Source organism: Misgurnus anguillicaudatus, chromosome 24 (assembly GCF_027580225.2).
Source record: "Misgurnus anguillicaudatus chromosome 24, ASM2758022v2, whole genome shotgun sequence".
Lineage (NCBI taxonomy): Eukaryota > Metazoa > Chordata > Actinopteri > Cypriniformes > Cobitidae > Misgurnus > Misgurnus anguillicaudatus.
This window is the reverse complement of record NC_073360.2, coordinates 45,832,147-45,857,699: the sequence shown is the minus strand read 5'-3', so window position 1 is coordinate 45,857,699 and position 25,553 is coordinate 45,832,147. Positions and strand designations below refer to the sequence as shown.

General features: G+C 38.6%; 1 protein-coding gene and 1 long non-coding RNA gene across 2 annotated transcripts in view; one reads left to right on the top strand and one right to left on the bottom strand.

The window, feature by feature from the left end:
- Positions 1-25,553, bottom strand: part of LOC141361720 (protein NLRC3-like) — a 60,733-nt gene that overhangs the window by 11,884 nt on the left and 23,296 nt on the right. The window contains exons 4-5 of the mRNA XM_073863415.1: positions 23,529-23,621; positions 21,549-23,339 (exon numbers count right to left, since the gene is read on the bottom strand). Coding sequence (XP_073719516.1) covers positions 21,549-23,339; positions 23,529-23,621 — 1,884 coding nt within the window. The remainder of the gene's footprint in view (positions 1-21,548; positions 23,340-23,528; positions 23,622-25,553) is intronic.
- Positions 931-3,044, top strand: LOC129421191 (uncharacterized). Its single transcript, XR_012367590.1, has 3 exons — positions 931-1,188; positions 2,150-2,214; positions 2,541-3,044. It is a non-coding gene; the product is annotated as an uncharacterized lncRNA (long non-coding RNA).

The following is a 25,553-nucleotide window of genomic DNA, read 5'->3' as shown; positions in this document are numbered from 1 at the left end:
TCGACTCGATATGGCACGACGGCTTATACTATAAAATTGTACAATCAGGCATAGGAGGAAAAGTATATGACATCATTAAATCCATGTACTCAGAAAACAAGTGCGGAGTTAAAATCGGTGACAAAAGAACAGAATTTTTCAGTCAAGGGCGTGGGGTGAGACAGGGCTGTAACTTGAGTCCAACTCTGTTTAACTTATATATTAATGAGTTAGCAGTGTTACTGGAACAATCCAGCACACCCGGTCTCATCCTAAACAACTCTGAGATTAAAGCTCTTCTGTATGCAGATGATCTGGTGCTATTGTCAGACACTGCACAAGGTTTACAGCAACACCTGGACCTGCTGGAGAAATACTGTCAAAATTGGGCCCTGACGGTCAATCTGAAGAAAACTAAAATTATGATTTTCCAGAAAAAGCAAGATTACAGGATAACAGATACACATTTGCTCTAGGAAACACTGCACTAGAACACACCTTACATTACTACTATCTCGGGTTAAAAATTAGCGCATCAAGCGGTTTTGGTCTCGCGGTATATGCACTTAAAGAGAAAGCTAGACGAGCATTCTATGCCATCAAAGGCAAATTTAAACAAACAGACATTCCTGCTACAGTCTAGTGTAAAATATTTGATAGTGTAAAAATGCCCATAGCTCTGTATGGTTGTGAGGTTTGGGGTCCACAATGCCTAACAGATTACTCCAAATGAGACAAACATCCAATGAAATCCCTGCATGCTGAATTCTGTAGAAATATTTTAAGAGTTCAGAGAAAAACACCTACTAATGCATGCAGGGCTGAACTAGGCAGATATCCCCTAATAATACACATCCAAAAACGCTCCCTTAAATTCTGGTCACACTTAAACTCAAGTCCCCCGAACACACTTCAATATGAAGCCCTTAAAACCCAAGAGAAGAGACCTAAAACCACACTCTAAAAATGGCTGGGTTATTTTTTAACCCAAAATGCTGGGTTGAGTCTGTTGGGTTGTTTTGCTGGGTTATTTTTTTACATTTTAAACACTGTTTGGGTAGTTTCAGTTTTCTAGGTGTTGGGTTAAAACTGCTGGGTTATTATGTTGGGTTGTTTGAAGAGGCTCATGTGCTTCGCGCCCTTGATGTCTGAATGTGCTCAGCAATGGTCGTCGTGAAAGGACAGAGTCACTGAAGCAGTTGTTTCAAGGTAAGTTTATATGCTTTTGTGAACATTTCATGAATATAAAGATGATTATAACATTTTGCGAGACAGCAACGTGTTAATTTATACTGACTAAGACGACGGGTGTAATTTAGAGGAATGACGACTGTTACCTCAGATCGCCATTTACACAAATTGACTCGAATAATCGTTCTAAGATGTTTGATATGGCATATTAATAAAATTAATAAAACAGATGTTACAAAATCCCCATCACACGGTTGATTACGTTAACTCATGACAATTTCTGTAAGCCTTTAACAAAGCGAGTCAAAGCCGGTACCGAGTCGACCTCCGCAACCCACTTCGGCTTTTTGTGTCACACACGCGCATAGTTTTCCCTTTCCCAGCTTAACAAGCGATAGCGACGCTGTTAAATTAAATTTAGCGACAAACGAATTGCTTTCTTGTCATTCGATATGTAAAAACAGACCGCGAGGCGCGAGCAGAAGCACATGTTAACTTTACCGGCGGCGCCGCGGCGGAGGATCACGGAGCCGGCGTCTACGCTGTCACTGAGGCAAAGACAAGTAGCACATTCACTTCACTGTCGGTACGGCAGGTAACGCGTCGATAAATTAAAACGAAACAGCGTTTCCAAGAACCGGTGTCTTATATGTATGCTTGTTCCTCTCTTTTAAAATGAAACAATAATTTAAGTGTTTGGACATGAACTTGAAAATATAAACGTATTGGTCACCAAGACGGAGGCTGCGTGGAAGTGACTATCAGTTAACAAACATGTATATGTGTTATATGAAATTAGATGTGTTATTGAGTCGTATTAAGTTACTATTTTATATTAATTTCATAATATTTTGGGTTGTCTCCTGTGATTTCAAATGTATATTGACCAACCCTCTGATCTGTGGCTGATACTGTAACAAAGATGTTATGTTTTTAGCAGAGATCAGATGTGATGTTGTTTTTCAATTCTTTTTTTTAGAGTGTGCAGAGTTTTTATGTCCATCCATTGATGAGGCTAGCAAGACCTTCAAACAACTTCAGCCAGTAAGTATAACATTTAATAATTCCTATTTAAAATATATTGAGAAGATCAGATCAGATCATCCTATTTGTCAGTCTGTGTGGTTTGCAGCCTTTGTTGTTGGCACAACAGTTAAAGGAGTGTAACACCAAAGGACTATGCAAACCGACAACAGGCCATTGCATTTTTGGAAAAAAAATCTCACACGTGGTGGTAATGCGGCCAGGGATGCAAATGAAACCCTTATAATTTTTATAAAATATATAATTCACTTGGCCCACATGGTTTTCTGAATGCTTAAATCTGACCATTCAATTCAGACCACTAAAAGTGTTTTCCTCTTTTGTAGATTGCAACAAATGTGGTGGAATTTCTTCTCTGGGCAGAATCCCCGAAACCCTTTCCTTTCTTCCTGGCCATGGGAAACATGCAGCAGATCTCTCAATCTTTTTTCTCAATCAGTCTCTCTGAATACGGAAGTGACTTAAACTGCAATTCGGCCAAGATGGCGACAGCACGCACCGCCTACTTTAAGCTTAAAAAATGCTCTTCACAAACCAGTAGGTGACGTCACGGACACTACTTGCATATTTTTTACAGTCTCTGGTTTAAAGGCATTTTAAGTGATTGAAAATAAATACCCCAGGCAATGTGCTTCTATGGGAATTCCTGTAGTCTGTCATTTTCCAAATGGATGAATCCTCTCCTGTTTGATTCCTTTGTACATCTTTGTTCACGACGAGTAACTTTAATAAATTAAGTATTTTTAGTCAAATCCATTCCATTCTGTTAAACTTAAAACATTTGTTCTGTAAAAAAACTTTACACATCTATGAATGATTTTACTTTTAATTTAACAATTACATTGTTTCTTTTTTTACACTGCTGTAGTTTTGTTTATGTGCATTTCAGTATTTCATATATATACTGTAAAATTACAAATTCTGTCTTAAATTCAAATGAATTGATTCAACCTGTTACATTGTTACTTCAATGTGCATGATTTCTGATATTTAATAAATATATTTATACTTGATGTCAGTAAGCAGTCCTTTAAATGATTTTGCAACTTACAACTGTAAAAATGTAAGAGTTTGTAGTTATTTTGCAATCAAATAAACATTTATTTGCTGTTAACAATGGTCTTGATTTACAATAAAGCACATGATAAAAATAACCCAGCAAGAATAACCCAAAACCCAGAATATTAATCCCATAAATGGTTAAAATGACTACATGTTGGGTTTTCTCAACAACCCAACCTGCTGGGTTAAAATGTGTTACCCAATGTGTTGGGTTACTTTAACCCAGCATGTGTTCTGTCCAATATTTACCCAGCGCTGGGTTGCCAATTGGGTTGTTTTTAACCCAACCATTTTTAGAGTGCAGTCCCATCTGTCAACTGGCTCTAAGACTCCAGACCAGCACTAATGAACGCAAACAAACCACAATAAACCAAATCAATAAAGAAAGTCAAACTTTATATTTGGATCATTGGGATAATGAAAGTAAAAACCAAAGTAAACTAGAATGTTATCGGGCAATAAACAGAAAATACAATCTGTCAGAATATCTCTCCACAGTTAGAGATGTAAAGCAGAGACGAATCCTCACTAAATACAGACTCAGTGATCACAGTCTGGCAATAGAGAACGGCCGACATAGACAAACATGACTCCCAAAAGAAGAGCGAATCTGTGTCCATTGTGACAGTGATGAGATCGAGACAGAGACACACTTTCTCCTTTACTGTGGTAAATATAAAGAGCTTAGAGAAAAACACTTTGACAAAATCTCAAAGCTCATACCAGAGTTTCATAGCTCTTCAGACTCAGATCAAATGAAGATGTTACTGGGGGAAGACAGACACCCGTCAGCTGCTTCTAAATTCATTTATCAGTTACACACCATCAGAAATAATCTACAGGCCTGATCTTGTACAGTACTTTTTATTTTACCTCTCATGTGCCTCCATAAATGTACATTTGTATATTTCATATGTTTATATTTCAAAGTCTACTTTATATTGTAAATATCCTCTGATTCTATTTTATTTATTTGCACTTGTAGCCTACTTCATCCATCACCCAGCACCTTAGCTTAATTGCACCTTAATGTTTGTTATTATTGTGTTATTGTATGTTTCTTGTTTTATGTATAATGCTTTGGCAATATTGTAAGTGACACAATCATGCCAATAAAGTTCTTTAAATTGAAATTGAATTGAAAAAAGGAGAAAAGAAGAGAGAGAGACAGGCAAAAAGACGGTCCCTGGATAGCTGAGGAGAAGAGAACAAAAAGAACATCTGTAGACAGGAGACAGAGGATAGACAGAGTAGATGGACAGACAGGAATGAAGCATGAACAGGTGTGTGTTTGTGTATGAATTATGGAAGAACCTGATTAATAGACTAGATTTATATCTCCAAATGAGTCACCTCCTTGTAAGAAGAAAGCCTTAGATGCACTGTTTGGAGATTCCTTCACCCAAAGAGAAAAAAATCCACAACCGAGACAGCCAGAGCAGAGGTGATAAGATACCAAGCAAAAGATGCGTTGCCTTTGACTGAAAATGCCATGACTTGGTGGAAATCTCAGGAGAAAGAGCTACCTGTACTTTTAACCCTTGCTAATCGGTACCTGTGCATTCCAGGCACCAGTGGAGGGAGTTTTTAGTACTGCTGGCGACATAATGAACGCACAGAGAAGTGTTCTGCGGCCGGATCATGTTGATCAGTTGATATTTTTGAAGAAAAATCTGTAGGGTCATTGAAGAGTAGTTGGTTATACTTGAACTTTTTTAAATATTAGTGCACTGCTGTTTGTTTATTAAAATGAGAGTAGTAGCAGGTTCAGCCACTGCTCATTCAACCTTAATAAATGTTGGTTGCACTAAATTTTTTATATTAATCCTGTATTTGTATTATTTTTATGTTGAAAAACAACAGCAAAAGTAGCAGGTAAACCTACTATTAATTGAACCTGAAGAGTTTGGTGCACGTTTTTTTGGTATTAAATTAATACATCTCTTCAGGTTGAATTAATAGGTAATTTTATACTTTATATATTAATATTGTAATATTTTTATGTTAAAAAAACAAAAGCAGAAGTAGCAGGTAAACCTACTGTTGAAATGTTGGTTGGTGCACTTATTGTACTGAAAATATTAATTAAACCTGTTGAATTGTTGCTTGCACTTTATTCAAATAAAATGTGAATGCACATGCCATTAATTGTTGTTTACTTGTTTGTTTATATCCATAATTAATTAATACCTGATTCCCTTACAAGAAACAACAGGAATCTAGGAAACTTCACCTGCACTGTCCTTCACCTGCACTGTCCAGTATCCAGGTATTTATTTCAATCACACTGGTTGAATTTTTGGCAAAAAGCTACAGAATTGATTTCAAGCCACTGAATCGTTTTAGATCGTATCATTCTAAACCAGTGTTTCCCATACATTGACTTATTTGTGGTGGCCCACCACAGAATCAACACTGGTCCCCAGAAATAGAATTTTCATGATTCCCATTTAAATTTTTATTTCACTATTTAAAACAGCTTAATTCGGCTTAAAATATAATTTGATATATAATACAGATCAAATACAGATACAGATCAAAGAGTAGAAGTGAAACATATTTCAGGTGCCAACACTAGCTCAAACGCAAACACGACATGATGACGTCACATATATGCTAATTAGCGGGTGACGTCATCACCACCACAGTCTCTAAAAATCCTGTAGGAAACACTGTAAACAAACCACTTTCGTCACTGAATCGTATTGACAACCATGAATCGTGATAGGAAAACTGCCAAGACAGGTTGAAGCCTCACTTTGTGTGTTTTTCATGCCAACAATGTTAATAAAATTATCAAATGCATTCAGTGGCACTCATAATGTCTCTTATTTTCACCGAAAAAATATGGGAAGTGGAAATGCTGATGGGCTGGTAACTTTAAAAAGTTACCAGCCACATTGGCTGGTGATCAAAAAAGAGCTGTCAGTCAACTCAGAAGTCAAAAAGGAGGTGCAGGGTTAGGTTTTTTTTTACAGTTTTCATCAAGTCACAGCTTCCAATGGTGACACCATATAGGGCGGGAGAACAGGAGATGTAATGCAAAATAAACTGAACAACAGATGAGAAAGTGAGGTTCCCGTGTAAAAAGAGGGAAAGATGAGAAACGTGCAAAAGAGAAAAGAATTCAATTCAATTCAATTCAATTTTATTTATATAGCGCTTTTCACAATACTCAATTGTTTCAAAGCAGCTTTACATTAATAGAAGCAGTAAAAGCACAGAAAAATGACAGATAGCACAACATAATACACAATAGCATAAGCTGTCAAATTTGCTGAGGCTATGACTCGACATTATGAACGAGCGTATTACTAATGTAACGTCTAGGAGAAGAAGCTAAATTAAGCCCAAGCAGGCTACCTCCCCGGGGTAAAAAACCCCCTAGGAGAAAAAAACAAAAACCCCGGGTTGTTGAGCCGAGGAAAAAAAAATAAAAAGTCCTAGGAGGGAAAAACCCTTGGGAGATATATATGTATATAAACACATATAAACGGATAAGGAGATTAAGCGGGGATTAAGCGGGGTTTAAGCGGGTTCTGCCGGTGGTCGTTGGTCAGGCATCAGCTGGGCATCACAGTGATGGACGACCAGTAGATCAGAGGTGAGTCGACTTTCACATCTACCGGAACTGGGTCTGTTTGTCCCATTGTCCTCAGGGTCGAGGACAGGACAGGGAGAGAAAAACAAAATCATATTAGCGTAGGGGCCGTTCACATGTAATGCAAGTGTCACACAGTGTTGTGGTTTAATCAGCTTAGTTTCAGACAGACTAACTATTGCGGCATAATTATATTATACACAGTTGAGGATTTTGCAAATTGGGGGCCCACTGCGACGGTATATATGGTAACTAAGGGTCACCTTCTGATTTTTAAGAGAAAGAGAAAATGAAACCTGTCGACCCGTTTGACTAAGGCCTGTAACCCCACTGTCGTCGTTAATGCAGGTTCAGTGGCAAACGGGTCTATATTGCATGCTATTTACAAGATCATGAGAAAACGCCAACATCGCAACCTGACCATACGTGCCAACCCGTTTGACTAAGGCTGGAGGCCCCACTGTCGTCGTTAATGCAGGTTCAGTGGCAAACGGGTCTGTATGGCATACTATTCACAAGACACAAAAAAGCGCCAAAATCGCAACCCGACCATACGTGCCAACCCGTTTGACTAAGGCTGGAAGCCCCACTGTCGTCGTTAATGCAGGTTCAGTGGCAAACGGGTCTGTATGGCATAGTATTTGCAATATAAAGAAAGCGCCAAAAGCCCAACCCAACCGTACGTGCCAACCCGTTTGACTAAGGCCGGATGCCCCACTGTCGTCGTTAATGCAGGTTCAGTGGCAAACGGGTTTGTATGGCATACTATTCACAAGAACACGAAAGTTCCAAAATCGCAATCCGACTATACGTTAAGATAAGGTTTTTATTTATTTATTTGGTTGGTCTGTTTTATGACCGCGAGTGCTTTGTTCGGTACAAATAACTATTTCGAGTTAAGTACTTTTACTAGACAAATTATGCGAATGCTTTGTTGAAGAGAAAAGTTTTAAGTCTAGATTTAAAATTATCGACTGTGTCTGATTCTCGGACATCGGTTGGTAAATCATTCCAGAGCTTAGGGGCTAAGTAGGAAAATGACCTTCCACTTTTAGACACTTTTGATAGTCTAGGGATAATCAAGAGACCAGAATTTTGTGACCGTAGTGTGCGTGATGGATTGTATTCTGATAGTAATTCTCTAAGGTATGAGGGTGCTAGGCCATTTAAAGCTTTGTAGGTGAGTAGTGATATTTTAAATTGTATGCGATATTTAACTGGTAGCCAGTGTAAAGATGCCAGAATTGGGCTTATGTGGTCGTACTTTTTAGATCGAGTAAGTACCCTTGCGGAAGCGTTTTGAACTAGCTGAAGCTTGTTTACTTGATTTGCATGGCATCCCCCGAGTAGCGAGTTACAATAGTCTATTCTAGAGGTCATAAAAGCATGGATAAGCTTCTCTGCGTCAGATGTAGACAGTATATGGCGTATTTTCGAGATATTTCTAAGGTGGAAGAAAGCTGTACGGCAGACGTTGGCGATATGACTATCGAAGGATAAGTTGCTGTCGAACATCACACCTAAGTTCCTTACCGTGGAAGATGGCACCACCGTGCAGCCATCTATGTGCAACGTGTAATCTGACATATTATGTTTGTAGCGATTCGGTTCAATAATAAGTATCTCTGTCTTATTGGAGTTCAGCTTAAGAAAGTTATGTGCCATCCAGTCACTAACATCGCTAAGGCAGTCTGTTAGCTTAGAAAACGTGTGTGTTTCGCTGGGATGTGAGGAGATGTAAAGCTGGGTATCATCCGCATAGCAGTGAAAACTTATGTTATGTTTCCTGATAATGTCTCCTAGAGGTAACATGTATAACGAGAACAGGATAGGACCTAAAACCGATCCCTGCGGTACACCGTATTCAACCAGGGAGTGATATGACTCTTCCTCGTTTACATAAACAAAGTGATAGCGATTGGTTAGATACGACCTAAACCATGCTAGCGCCTGACCACTGATACCAACATAGTTTTCTAGTCTATTGAGTAAGATTGTATGATCTATTGTGTCAAAGGCTGCACTAAGGTCTAATAATATAAGAATTGAGATTTCACCACGATCGGATGTTAATAGGAGGTCATTTGTAACTCTAAGCAACGCTGTCTCTGTGCTATGGTGGGGCCTGAATCCTGATTGGAACTTTTCATATGTACTAGTATTTGTCAAAAATGTGCGTAACTGGCTTGCCACTACCTTTTCTAATATTTTCGAAAGAAAAGGGAGATTTGAGATTGGTCTAAAGTTATTAAGCTCTCCCTGATCAAGCTGTGGTTTTTTAATCAGCGGTTTAATAACTGCTAGTTTGAAAGATGTTGGAACGTATCCTATTTCTAGCGATGAGTTAAAGATATTTAGAACCGGGGTTGACACTACAGGAAATACCTCTTTAAGTAGTTTTGTGGGAACGGGGTCTAATATACAGGACGATGATTTGGATGACGTTACTAGTTTAGAGAGCTCTTCTATTGTAGTAGGTTTAAATGAATCAAGATGTTCGTGTGGTAGTCTAGTGTTAAGTGAACTAACGGGTAGAGTGGTGGCTGCCTGTGTAGCTACGATGTTTTCCCTTATAGCCGTAATTTTGTTAGAAAAGAAGTTCATGAAGTCGTTACTATTGTGTTGGAGTTTACTATTGGTTTCTGTTTGTTCTTTGTTTCTAGTCAGTTTTGCAACGGTGCCAAAGAGGAAACGAGGGTTATTATGATTCTCATTTATAAGCTTGCTAAGATAGGTAGATCTGGCGGTTTTAATAGCCTGTCTGTAGTGTTTAACACTATCTTTCCATGCTGCACGCCATACTTCTAATTTTGTGCTTCTATAATTTCTTTCCATTTTCCTAGTTGCCTTTTTAAGAGCTGCGGTGTGATGATCATACCATGGAGCTGGCGGCTTTTCTTTGATTCTCTTTTTTCGAATGGGAGCAACGGCATCCAATGTGTTAGAACAGACATTGTTTAGGTTTTCTATTACAATATCTAGATCATCACAGTTATCTGCATGTTTAATTTGGGACAGGTCTGGAAGAGTGCTAATAAAGCTATCTTTAGTGGTGGAAATTATTGTTCTGGCTAATCTGTAGCATGTTGTGGATTGAGTGATCCTATCTAGAAGTACAGTGTATGACACAAGGTAATGGTCAGAAACTGCATCACTCTGAGGTGATATTTTGATGTCATTAATATTAAGCCCGAGTGACAGAATTAAGTCTAATGTGTGCTTACGAGTATGCGTTGGCCCTGTCACGTTTTGTCTAATATTGAGAGAATTTAGAACATCCATAAACGCACGTCCTAATGCATCTTTATGGTTATCCACATGAATATTAAAATCACCAACGATAAGAGCTTTATCTACAGTGACTACAAGCTCAGACAGAAAATCTGCTATTTCTTTAAGGAAATCTGCATGGTGGCCCGGAGGTCTATAGATTGTAGCTAAGGCAAAAGAGAGCTGTTTGTGGTTACGATCAGTTATTTCCATATTTAACAGCATTAGTTCAAATGATTTAAATTTTAGTTCAGATTTTTGGTTTACTTTAAAATTTTTGTTGTATATTGTAGCTACACCACCCCCTCTCCCCTTTAACCTAGGTTCGTGTTTATAATAATAGTCTTGTGGGGTGGATTCGTTTAAACTAATGTAGTCGTCTGCTTTAAGCCAGGTTTCTGTTAAACAGAGTGCATCTAAGTTTTGGTCATTAATTATTTCATTAACAATAGGTTCTTTATTGGTAAGCGATCTAATGTTAAGAAGGCCGAATTTTAACATTCGAGTTTCATCTTGTAATGTATTGTTTTCTAATTTTATGTTGGTCAAATTTGTACGTGATGTGGCAAGCGGTGCTCTGTATTTGCTTGTTCGGGGAACAGATACAGTTGAAATGTGTTGATATTCTGGTAAGATCGACTCGAAGTTCTGGGATATATGTGATCTAGACATATCATGCCAGCTAACAGACGGACAGTTAAGCTGATCCGTCTGTTTCCTGACCTGGGCCCTGGATAGTCATACTATATCAGAATTAAGAATATTAATCAGATTTCTGGTGAGTATAGCACTTCCTTCTGATGTCGGATGAAGGCCATCTCGGGTTAGGAGAAATGGTCTACCCCAGAAATGCTTCCAATTGTCTATAAACCCTACATTATGCTGAGGGCACCACTTTGACATCCAGCCATTGAGAGACACTAATCTACTATGTGTTTCATCTCCCCGGTAGGCGGGGAGGGGACCAGAGCATATTACATTGTCTGACATTGTTTTTGCAATTTCACACATCTCCTTAATATTATCTTTGGTGATTTCCGACTGTCGGAGTCTGGTGTCATTTGTTCCGGCGTGAATAACAATCTTAGAAAACTTCCGTTTAGCATTAGCCAGCACTTTAAGTTTGGATCTAATGTCAGACGTTCTGGCTCCCGGTATACAGTCGACTAGGGTGTTTGGTGCCTCAATGTTAGTGTTCCTGAGTATAGAATCTCCAATGACCAGGGCACTTTTAACAGGTGTTTCAGCTAGTGTATTCCTTAGGGGATCGAATCTGTTAGAAAGTACTGTAACGTTATGGGTCTTAGATGGACGCCGTATATGACTATGCCGCCTGACAGTCACCCAGTTAGACCGCCGACTTGACTCTGATGTCGGAACCGAGCCATGTGTATTATGATAAACACTATGCGCGCTCGATACAGTATTTATAATGTTTACATTAGCATCTGATGTCGGAACACTATGTGCGCTCAATACATTGTTTGTAATGTTTACATTAGCATCTGATGTCGGAACCGAGCCATTAGTCTTTTCGCTCGATACAGTATTTACAACAGTAACATTAGCGGTTTTGCTATCCTCAACTAGCGTTCGGATGCGCGATTCTAGTTCAGCAACCTTCTCAGTTAATCTTAATACTTCAATACACTTAGTGCATGTAAACCCATCTATGCTAACGGCAGAAGCTAAACTATACATGTAGCAAGTAGTACATGTTACAATAACAAGCGGAGTCTTACCGCTTTCATGCTGGGCGATGGCGTCTTTGTTTACCCGAACGCACTCCGCGGAGCTGCATCGCGTTGGGGGTTTGGTTGTGGTACGCCTCAGTCGCCTGCGAACGTCTGGGTCCAGGGTGATGTTGGGCATGCTGAATCTGCGAAGGCCGGGCAGCGGCTCCTCCACAGCTTCCCGATCGCTTTCATGTTGGGCAATGGCGTCTCCGTTCACTCGCTTACGGTCCGTAAAGCTGCATCGCGTGGAGTACTCGTTTGTCGCATTCCTCGGTCGCTTGTGGACGTCCGGAGACATGGTGAAGTGGGCGCTGTAGCTCGCGTTGGATCTGCTCAAACCGATCAACTCCTTCGTAGCTTCCCGCTCAGGCGAGGACAGGTCAGAAAAGCATATATCAGATGAATCCGCCATTAGATCGGAAAATGCTAGCTTCAGTCGGCAGCGTTTGTTGAAGCTAGCGGGCTATATGCTAACACTGTGGGTGTTTATTAGTGATAAATAGTTTCACGTGGTAGTACTGCTCAATAATCCTCACGGTAAAGTATTCCTAGGTAAAACTTAATATATAAATAGGAATAAGATAGTAAAAAAGGCTTTTAGACGAAGAACTCGACGGAGCTCCGATGCACGATCTGTTCAGCGTGAAAACCTGAAAAATGTATGCAGCTATGACACTTGTCCCGTTATGAGTATAATGGACACTCACTTAAAGGATTATTAGGAACACCATACTATACTGTGTTTAACCCCCTTTCGCCTTCAGAACTGTCTTAATTCTACGTGACATTGATTTAACAAGGTGCTGAAAGCAATCTTTAGAAATGTTGGCCCATATTGATAGGATAGCATCCTGCAGTTGATGGAGATTTGCAGGATGCACATTAGGGCTGAAACGATTCATCGAGCAACCCGATTTACTCGACTCAAAAAACCCCTCGAGGCAAAAATTCCGCCTCGAAGCCTCGTTAAATTCCTATGACGCGCACTACACGCGCCGAGATCTGATTCACACGGACCGTTGATCAATGTTCAGGAAGCACATCATAGCGCGTGGTACATTTTGAATTTAGTTGGCACGATGGCGGAGCGAATATGTCCATAAACGCCAGAGAGAGACTGTCTAAAGTTTGGGATCATTACATTATCATTACATTCAGCATCTGAACCGAAAACATCCACTGCTGTTTCACCAAGTGTCAATGAAACAAGGTAGCGATGTCGTTATGCGGGTTGACTAGATATGATGTTTAGCTTTGATGTTTTAAAGTATTAAACGTATTCACGTTCAATTGCAGGATAGTATAGCTTAAAAAAGAACCCCTTCACACACACGCATGCACTTTACGTCATAAAGATGTGAAGGGGTTCTTTTTTAAGCTATACTATCCTGCAATTGAACGTGAATATGTTTACTACTAAAAAACATCAAAGCTAAACATCATATCTAGTCAAACCACATAACGACATCGCTACAAATACAGTATGGGATTAAAATCAGCGGAAGCTACGCTACCTTGTTTCACCGACGCTTGGCGAAACAACAGTGGATGTTTTCAGTTCAGATGCTGAATGTAATGATAATGTAATGATCCCAAACTTTAGACTAGGGATGGGCACGGATATTCGAATATTCGAATATTCGATCTGCAATAATAATTCGAATTTAAAAAATGCTATTCGAATGTTTGTTTGTTTTTAATGTGCCACCAAATGGTTACGACTTATTTAATGCTTTTTCACTTCATCTATACTGTCTTTTACAGACTTAAATGTAAGATATACATGAACATTAATTCGTATGTATTTCTTATTGTTTGGCAATGCAGGTTGCAGACGAATTTAAGTTTTTCCTTTAATCTCCGGTTTTGTGCGCCGCGCCGTATTTGGCCACTGGCTGGTTTAGTGAGGGCTCACGTGTTATTAAACGTGCTTCTCCGCCGCCCGCATCAACACATCATGAGAGATTTGTAAGCTTTCTGTTATAAAGTCTACTTTATTTTGTTAATAACGAGACAGACACGGAGAACGAAATGAAACGGAGAACATTTATTATATGCGGTGCTCTTTCGAAAATGAACCGGATAACTGCACATGGCAGTTTAAAGCAAAGCTCCGTCTTTGTAAAATGTTGTAAAATTAAGCTAACGTTAGCAAGGTTGCACAGTCAACAATAATGTATCGAGCCAGCTTACGTTATTTGTAAAATAATGTTAAACACAGATATTCAATCTTGTTCAATCCGTCTGTTGTTTTTATCGGATAAACATCATCACGAGGAAGAGTTTTCTCCGCAGCACCGGCATTATTGTATCTAGTCAGAAAGGGCTTTCACCGAAGCAGGTAGGATAAATACGGTTTTCTTTATTCACAAATACATGTCAAACTAAACTGAGAAGATATTTAAATGGCGACTGAGCAGTTGGTTATGTAGATGTGTTTTTTCGTTTGCTCCGGTCTCTTATTTGGAGTCTGTTTAAGGGTTTAAATGATGATAGCCTACTTTGTCAAGTCCTCAAACTTTAAACTTCGCAAGTCCTCAAACTTCGCTTAGATTTCGGGTTAGTGTATAATATTTGGTATAATATAATGTATGTAAGATCAAACAGTAATGAATTCATACTAACGACCGACTTGAAACTAATGGTTTGACTGACTCAGACTTCGCTCCGCATGGGGTTTTAACGCCTTTTTTTCTGTAGGATATTTTTTTAAAAAGAATGTAAAAAAAATACATATTTTTTACAATGTTTTCAACTTAAAAATACATACATACACATTATAACTTTAGCTTGTTGTGGATATTTCCTAATTATAAGCCTTCTGTGAAATTATGACAAAATGAAAAATACAAAAGACGCATGTCTTAATTAACATAATTAAAATAAACGAATATTCGAATATTCGTTCTTTATGAGCTTAAATATTCGAATAGTAAATTACTGGAAAATGCCCATCCCTACTTTAGACATTCTCTCTCTGCCGTTTATGGACATATTTGCTCCGCCATCGCGCCAACTAAATTCAAAATGTACCACGCGCTATGATGTGCTTCCTGAACATTGAACAACGGTCCGTGTGAATCAGATCTCGGCGCGTGTAGTGCGCGTCATAGGAATTTAACGAGGCTTCGAGGCAGAATTTTTGCCTTGAGGAATCTTTTGAATCGAGCAAACCAAGCAACCCGATGAATCACCCCAGCCCCAATTTCTTCCGTACCAAAATGCAATGAAGCAACTGAACGTCTGACTGGGGTGTCACTCTTCCTCACGCACAGCACGCGTGCACAAACAAACACAAGTGCACGTGCACACATACACACAGGTTGTTACCATAGCAAATAGGCTCACACCAGAAATTATATATTATTTGTTAGTAGCCTAATGGTAAATGCTGCAGGTGTAGAAATGTACATAAAGCAGATATTTACTTTGATGTCAGGCAAGGCCTCCTTAATGCACGGGCTTACCTGGGCTGAAGCCCAGGGGCCTCCCAAGTTCAAGGGCCTCCCAAGTTTGCGTTCATGACGAGCTGAAAATGTCATATTGTTTTGTAACTTGTCGGGTTTTCTGTCAATCACTCTAATTGCACGTTACATGGCTGCTGATTGGTCCGTTGTAACTTAACGTGAAATAAAATGTCAGACGTAACATATTTTTTATTCCGCGTAATGTAATTAAGTGCGCGTTGTCAACTTGACATTCCTGCACGTTAGACTGAGTGTGACAGAGAAACGGGAAATAATCCACCAACAAATGAAAGAGTAATTTCTGAAATTTCATAATGCACTAGTGAGGTGCAGCTCTCTCTCTCTTTCGTGCGCGCGCTCGCTCGTTCGCTCTCTGTGCTCGTTCAGCTGAGTCTCTGGCATGCAGAAGTCTCTCCCACCGTGCACAAGAAACTGTGCCGCTAAATTAAGAAAGGAGTTCCCGCACATAATGCTGTTAGTTGTTATAAAGTTTAAGTTTACTCGCGTTTATATCAGTGACGCGTGCGCAGCTGGAGCGATGTAGCTTGACCCGACGTCAGCTCACAGTACACACATCTGTTGGTTTAGAAAGACGAGAAAGAGACGCAACGGTAAAGGTGCAAGTCTAAGAAAGTAAAGAGCAACAAAACCATCTGATAGCACCATTATAATCTCATTATCTAAAGATCTTATATACAGGTATGTTCCCTGTCTGTCTTGTGCATATTCATACTTGGTCGTTTTACATGCTTATGTATGCATAAATACTAAATACAATTCATACTATATCTTCAGTAGCCTACAAATAAATAACTGATTAAAAAACATTTTTTTTGACCTATTATATTTTTAAAACTGTGGCGAGCATTTTCTGCAAATTATATTCCACAAACTATATATACATAAAGCTTATAAACATATAAACTTTCACACATTTTGGTTTTATTATCACCACAAGTTGCTGTGTGTGGTTGTTAAATAAAGTGTCTTGTGTTTATGCTCAAGTGGACTCAGTGATATGTTAAAAACAATATTATGGTGTTTTCTGGCTCAAAGAGGGAAAACTCACTGTTGTATGTCTTGAAAGAATTTTGTGATTTAGATTACCTAGATATTATAAAAAAGAGACTATAAATCGAGGGGAAGGGGGGCCTACAAAACCTCTTAGCCCCGGGGTTTGTTTAAAAACACACACACAATTTTTATCCGATTACTCGATTAATCAATCGATTCAGTGCTAGATTCAGTGCTCCCATTCCACCACATCTCAAAGATGCTCTATAGGGTTGAGATCTGGTGACTGTGGGGGTCATTTTAGTACAGTGAACTCATTGTCATGTTCAAGAAACCAATTTGAAATGATTCGAGCTTTGTGACATGGTGCATTATCCTGCTGGAAGTAGCCATCAGAGGATGAGTACATGGTGGTCATAAAGGGATGGACATGGTCAGAAACAATGCTCAGGTAGGCTGTTGCATTTAAACGATGTCCAATTGGCACTAAGGGGCCTAAAGTGTGGAAAGAAAATACCCCCCACACCATTACTCCACCACCACCAGCCTGAACTGCCTGTTAACAAGGCATGATGGATCCATGTTCTCTTTCTGTTTACAACAAATTCTGACTCTACCATCTACATGTCTCAACAGGAATCAAGACTCATCAGACCAGGCAACAACTGTCCAATTTTGGTCACAAGTTCCCTTATATCATCTCATATTTAAACATCAAATTTCAAGAGATACTAGAGACCGATACAAGCATATCTTGACTGAGAACAGGTAAGGGGACGACACGAGACAAACTAATCACAAAGATAATATCAAAAGACTTAAAGCCCATATTATGAAACACTGGGTTTTTCATAATATGGTGTTCTTTTGTGTCTCTGGTGCTTCCACAAGCATTCAAACTTGGAAAAAAATCCATCCATGCTGTTTTGAGTGAGATACAGGTTTCTGAATGTCCTCTGTCTTGAGTCTCAGATTTCGCAAAAATGGTCATTGGATGTATTCTAGACGATTTTCACAGGTTATTCACACATGTATCTCAAAACAGAGACCATACACTGATGCTTAACACGTAGACTTTGAAACAATATATAGTAATTAGGGATGCACCGAAATGAAAATTCTTGGCCGAAACCGAAAACCGAAAAAGAGGAAACCAAGGCCGAAAAACCGAAACCGAAACACCGAAATAAATTATTATGCCAATTATTAGTACAAATGCATTTATGGCTATCACTGTGTACTAACTTTACTAGGGTAGTGTGACGGATAACAAAACTCACGGTTTGGATCACATTACAGTTTTTGAGTAACAGATCGGATTATTTTTAAGATCAGTTGAAAGGTTGTGGAGAAAATCTAATAACAAATAAAGAAATTGAAAAAAAAATAACGAAATATAGAAAATTATAAAAAATAAAACAAAGACATTTATAAAAAAGAACAAAGTTGCACATTAATAAGTGCTAACATTAGGTACAGAAATCAAATTAAATGAGTTATAACACTGTCTTTATTGTATAAATTAAATATATTACTATTTTTAGATCTACAGAAGTGATTTTCTCTTTGTCTTGGGTTGTTTGATTAACATTAATGACACAGACTTAAGTAGGTTAACTGAGCCTACTGTCTCTTTAAATAAGCAGAGACTGGTTTCTGACTGAAATCTATACATACACTTAAGACATATAAAAATGTTTTTATTAGAAAAAGAATACTGTGGAGATCATTTTGTTTATATGTGCCCTGTCAATAACACAAAGATTTTATGTTCGCTTGTTTGCGTCTCACTCGTGTGTGCACTATTGAGGGGACTTACGCGCGCGCACACAGAGTCCGAGGACAAACCCCAAACAGCGCAGCATGCAAACGTTACGTTGTTTTTCATTGCTTAATTCGGCAAATGTATGCTAATGGACTACAATATGAGACACATTTGCGCGACTCTCTCTGAAGTTTACACACCAAGAGTTCTGAATCTTTGAAGGGCGTACTCACTGTGATGATCACGTCTGGACCAGACACTTTCAATCGCATGTGCCTCTGTGCATACAGACAACTGCTCTCTTTAGCGGCTTTCTTGCGGTTAAATACATCCACACCGCATACATGTTGCTTTAGACAAGCACGTGCAGTTCGCGGCTTCTGTTTGCGTCATCATTTCGGCCGTATTGTTTCGGTGATAAAAGTCTTTCGGCCGAAAACCGAAAATGCTCTTTTGGGCCATTTTCGGCCGAAAATTTTCGGTGGCCGAATATTCGGTGCATCCCTAATAGTAATGTTAATATTATTAATGTTTGTAGACAGGCTATATATTGTTAGCAGCGTTAAAAAACTGACATAATCCAGTCCACGAATTTGTGCGAGTCGAGCGGGTGAACTTGTGTGTGTGTTTTAACAGACATTAGCCATTGATAACGAGGTGGCAAAACCCTATGCTAGTTAGTTTGTGTGGTTTCTCCTGCAAAGCCAGTGACCAGCTACCAACTTTTCGAAAGTTATAAGAAATATTGAATTGCTTTATTTTACAATTCTACATGAACTTACTGACTAAGTAATAGTGTTTTGCCAAACTAACCAAGACCAGGCCTTACCGACCGGGCCTTTCCGAGGAGCCAACCCCCGAGTCTCTATCACTTTCCCAAGATACGGTCCGGACCTCCCGCTAGCTGTTAGCAATTAGCATGGTGTGCACAAGCATTATACATCCCCTTCCATTTCTAGATTTCTTTAATAAGCTGAAATAATGGGTTTGAAATTGTTTTATAAACGGTAATATGTTAGCTTTGTCCATGGTGAAACGAGTGTATTGTTGAGACTGCTACATCACAATTTACAAAAATGTAAAAAAAAACATTCATTAATAATCTAGTATGTGTTCTGTCATAGTTTCTTTAAAATTAAGTTTTGAGTGTTTTAATTTTCACCGTGACGCGTAGGACCCACCCCCTTGAGTGTCCCGCCCCCAGTTAATCGAGTACTCGTTTTTTTTTAGAACTACGAATTAATTTAAATGAAAAAAAAATGACATACATGGACATCCCTACAGTTCGTCTTACATGTGTCTACTGGAGATGTCTGTTTATGAATCCATGACAAATGTGGGACAATAAAGATCTACTCGACTCTAAAGACCACAGTTACATTTCCTTTACCTGTATGAGCTGTATATATTTACACTTTGAATGACAATAATAACATTGTTGCTGTTTAGTAACACCTTTAGGTACACAAAATTAAATCACAGCTGAAGGATATAATACAGATTCAAGTTTTAATCAGCTGTTAATCAGTATTTAAAATTAAGGGGTTAAACACAACCTAAATAAAAATAAACCTGGAATGAAAAAACCCTGGATTATCTTTAAACTCCGAATTCATTTCATTGTTGTTAGTGCAACACACACACACACACACACACACACACACACACACACACACACACACACACACACACACACACACACACACACACAGGTTTCCATGTTTTGTGGGGACATTCCACAGACGTAATGGTTTTTATACTATACAAACTGTATTCTATTCCCCTTCACCTACCCCATTCCCTAACCCCAACCATCACAGAAACCCTTCTTCTACTTCACATTTTCAAGAAACATCATTCTGTTTGATTTATAAGCTTGTTTCCTCATGGGGACATCAAAATGTCCCCACAAGGTCACAAAAACACTGGTTTTCCTATCTTTGTGGGGACAATTGCCAAGTACACACACACACACAATCACACACACACCCACACACACACTAGGGATGCACCGATACGATATTCTGGATCGGTATCGGGGCCGATCCGGCATTTTTTGCTGGATCGGATATCGGACTAACAGGACCGATCCAATTCCGATACTGCGCATTACCCATGGTTGTCACTGACAAGCGATTAAAACGTCAAAGTATTATAAAAGCACCATAAACGTTTTTATGCACTATAATCAAAGTCATCTTACACTCAATAGCTTCATGTGAAGGAACAAACGCACATTTAAAAATATTCATGTTCACAGAAACACTGTAACTTACTTGGAAACTGAGTTAATCCACTGATGAGAAGCGAACGGATAAAAACGCGTCATTCAACACAGGCACACACACAATAACACACACAATAACTGTAACGTTAGGCTTTATTAAAGATCTGATTTCATAAAGTCTCAGTAAGCTGTTGGATGGATGCAATTCACTATGTGCTGAGGATTCACAGGTGAAGCGGAGGGATGAAACGCGTCATTCAACACACGAACCCTCAATAACTGTAGGCTGTTTTAAAGATCTGATTTTTTAAAGTCTCAGTAAGTTGTTGGATGGATGCAATTCAGTATGTGCTGAGCACACGATGCATCAAATCTCTTTGTGTTTTAATAGTTATGAACTTAGCTTTCCATTGCGGAGCGAGGATTCCCATGCGAGTGTGAGGACGCTTCTAGAGCATCAATGCTGCACAGTATTGCGCAGAATGCGCACTCAATATGATTTAGGCGCATCAATTCTGCACCCGAAATGTGCATAAAAGGTCCGGTTAAGTGCATAATTCCCAAAATAACCATCTGCACACTAAAGCTTTTTTACTGTGACTTTTTGCGCAATTAAGGAAAATATATTTAGCATACTTATTTGATCAAACGTGCCTATTTTATTTTCTCCTAAACACTGCCATGGTTAATAATTACTAATGTTCTTGTAACTTGTAAATCATTTTAAATTATTGGTTTTTAATTTAAAAGTATAATTATATATAATATAATTATATTATGCTAGATTTAGACATTTATATAGTGTGTGTGTGTGTGTGTGTCTGTGTCTGTGTGTGTGTGTGCGTGTGTCTGTGTGCGTGTCTGTCTGTAATTTAAATTGCTCAAGAAAAATACAGTAGTATCGGAATCGGCCGATACTCAGAATTCGGGTATCGGAATCGGATCGGAGATGGAAAAAGTGGTATCGGTGCATCCCTAACACACACACACACACACACACACACACACACACACACACACACACACACACACACACACACACACACACACACACACACAGTCTTTGTGTGTGAATAAATAAAGACATACAGAAAACACATCAAACACTAAACTCTGTATGACATCTGCAGTACTGAAGATTTGTGAGGTTTTTCTTCATTAATAAAGTTTAAAGAGTAAAGTTTACACTTACTGAACTGATCTGGATTCACAAATCACAGGCAGCAGCTTCTTAAGAACTTTCAGTGTTTCAGCTTTGTTTCCTCTTCTAACAAAATTCTCAAAATTCTCCAGATTAAACTCATCCATCTTCTGTTCTGATGTCAACAACACAAAAACTACAGCTGACCACTGAGATGAAGAGAGTTTGGCTCCTCTTACTGTTCCAGATTTCACATAATGTTGAATCTCCTGCAGCAGTGAATCATCACCCAGTTCATTCAGACAGTGAAACAGATTGATGGATTTCTCTTGAGATCGAGTGCTTCTGATCTTCTTCTTGATATACTCAACTGTTTTCTCATTGCTGTGAGAGCTTTGATCTGTCTGTGTCATCAAACCTCGTAAGAGATTCTGATTCAAATCCACTGACAAACCCAGAAGAAAACGAAGAAAAAGATCAAAACGTCCATTTTTACTCTTCAGAGCCTCATCTACAGCTCTCTCATACAGATCAGACACTGAAATCTTCTCTCTTTCAGTTTGTTTCTTCATTTTATTAAACACATTTCTGTTGTTGTTTGTGATGGAGATGTGAGCATAAAGAGCTGCTAGATGTTCCTGGATGCTGAGATGAACAAAGCAGTAAACTTTCCCCTGATACAAACCAAACTCCTCTCTGAAGATCTGAGTACACAATCCTGAATACACTGATGCTTCTGCTACATCAATGCCACACTCTCTCAGGTCTTCATCATAGAAGATCAGATTGCCTTTCACAAGCTGCTCAAAAGCCAGTTTCCCCAGTTTGAAGATCATGTCTTCATCTTTCTTCTCATAGTCCTTCTGATGTTTGATGTTTGTCTGAATGATCAGGAAGTGTGTGTACATTTGAGTGAGAGTCTTGGGGATCTCTCTTCTCTCTGCTTCACTCAACATTCTCTCTAGAACAGTGACTGAAATCCAGCAGAAGACTGGGATGTGACACATGATGTAGAGACTCCTGGATGACTTCAGGTGTGAGATGATTTGATCAGACAGACTCTCATCACTGATTCTCTTCCTGAAGTATTCCTCCTTCTGTGGATCAGTGAATCCTCGTACCTCTGTGACTCGATCAACACACTCAGAGGGGATGAGATCAGCTGCTGCTGGTCTGGAGGTGATCCAGATGAGAGCAGAGGGAAACAGATTCCCCTTGATGAGGTTTGTCAGCATCACGTCCACTGAGGTTGATTCACTTACATCACACAACCTCACACTGCTGTGAAAATCCAGAGACAGACGACACTCATCCAAACCATCAAAGATGAACAACACTTTATATTCATCACTGAAGATTTCCATTTCTTTTGTTTGTGGGAAGAAAAGATGAAGAAGATCTAAAAGACTGAGTGTTTTGTTCTTCATCAAATTGATCTCTCTGAAAGGAAGTGGAAATATGAGGTGGACGTCCTGATTCTCTTTCTCTTCAGCCCAGTCCAGAATGAACTTCTGTACAGAGACTGTTTTTCCAATGCCAGCGACTCCCTTTGTCAGCACACTTCTGATGTGTTTGTCTTGTTCAGGTAAAGGTTTAAAGATGTCATTACATTTGATTGGTGTCTCCTCTGTTGTTGTTCTTCTGGATTGTGTCTCAATCTGTCTCACTTCATGTTCATTACTGATCTCTCCACTTTCACTCTCTGTGATGTAGAGCTCTGTGTAGATCTCATTCAGTAGTGTTGGGTTTCTCTTATTTGATGTTACCTCATACAAACACTCAAACTTCTTCCTCAGATTTGATCTGAATGTGTTCAGGACTTCAGTAAGATCAGAGTCATGACTGTAAATTAAAAATGAATATACAGTATCAGATTATTACACAAATAGAGTAAAAATGTACAGAACAAAATGTTTGTATCATAAGACACATGACTCATAATGGTTTGTAAAATGTTAAATTTAGGCAGAATAGAAAAGGTCAACATTTTCTAACATTTACTACTAAATAAAATAAAATCCTATAATTCACCTGAAATGAGGACTCATGTTTTCATTGAAGTCTTGTGGTTGATTATCAGATTGTTCAATCTTCCTCCTCTTACAGTCAGGTTCTGTTATTTGTCTGGATGGCAAGAATGAGAATCAAGAATTTCTTTACACTTTAATATTAGTGGAATTTTCACGTAACTTTATTACCTTTACAGTTTTTACACTTCTGTGAATTATGGATGTGCACGAATGGTTCAATATTTAATCTGCAATAATAATTTGAATAGAAGAACTGATATTTGAATGTTTGTTTTTCAACTCTTTCACAGACATAGACAAGTTAACTCATCAATTAAGAGAAATCACTTCCCTGCCAATTATTCCCTGATTTTTTTCCTGCAATCCGCAATACCGCTCTTATCCACCATATGGCGCTCAGGAACCAGGAAGCAACCCCTTTCCCCAAACAGTTCAGACACAGCACGTGTTTTGATCATCGTTCTGAATATGATCTATAAGAAATGCAATTATCTCAGTTTTTTACTCAAAATTTTGTATTTTTGATGAAACCCACCCATATTTGAGAGGTGATAAAAGAGAACAAATGAAGGTAGGAGGTAGAAGGTAGTCTTTATATATTTAAAGAAGAACATTTTCTAGAAGGCATTAAATCATTAAAAATGCTGGTTCTGGCTGGCAACTTTAAAAAAAACACTGGCGGGGAAAGGGTTAATGTGTCACCACAGGACTTTTTCACTTCACCTGTACTGTCTTTTACAGACTTTAATGTAAAATACACAAGAAAATTAATTTGTATGTATTTCTGATTGTTTTGGCAATAAAGATCTCAGACTAATTGAAGTATTTATAGTTTTACGTCTGGTTTGTTTTTGTCCACCGGCTCACGTGTTATTTAGATTTGCTGCTCCGCCACATCACCGCATCATGAGAGATTTGTTAGCTTCCTGTTATATAGCCTAATCTATTTTGTTAATGCAAAGCTAAACAAGACAAATGTCTTGTTATAAGGTATCAAGTCTAGTGGTTGACCGATATATTGCCGTTTTTTATCGGCCTCATTCAATAAATCTTTCTGTTCTTTCTTTTTTGTTCTAATAATATATTTTTAACTTAAGAAAGCGAAACAACCTCTTACTGAGTAAAGTAATTTATTTGTTAAAGGATTAGTCCATTTTCTTAAAATCCAGATAATTTACTCACCACCATGTCATCCAAAATGTTGATGTCTTTCTTTGTTCAGTCAAGAAGAAATTATGTTTTTTGAGGAAAACATTACAGGATTTTAATGGACTTCAATGGACCCCAACACTTAACTGCATTAAAGGGATAGTTAATATCCAAAAATGAAAACCCTGCCATCATTCAATCACTCCCATGCTGCCACAAACCCGCATACACTTCTTCGCTCCGATGACCACAAAAGGATATATGTTGAGGAATGTTTGAAACCAAACCGATCATGAGCCCCATTCACTTCCATAGTAGAAAAAAAAAGAATACAATTGGTTACAAACATTTCTCAACACATCTTCCTTTGTGTTCCTCAGAACAAAAACACCCATACAGATTTGTCACAACATGAGAGCGAGCAAATAATGACAGAGTTTTCATTTTTGGATATCAACTAATGCAGTAATAAAGATAATCCCTTTAATGCAGTTTAATAGTGCAGTTTCAAAGGACTCTAAACAATCTCAAACGAGGCATAAGGGTCTTATCTATTGACGATTGTCATTGTTGGCAAGAATAAAAAATGCACTTTTAAACCACAATTTCTCTTTTTCCTCCAGCTGTGTGACAAGCCAGCGCGACCTCATGTAATACGTCATCACGTCAAGAGGTCACAGATGACGCATCAAACTACGCTCCAGTGTTTACAAGGTTGGAGAAAAAGGACCGTTCAGACGTTGTTGTATGTGGAATGATACTTATTAATGTCTTTGTGTCAGTTTATTGATTAAAATGGTCCGCAAATGTGCGTTTCATTTATGTAACACGTGACCTTTCGAAGTCACTACGCAACTACGCGAGGTCGCGCTGGCTC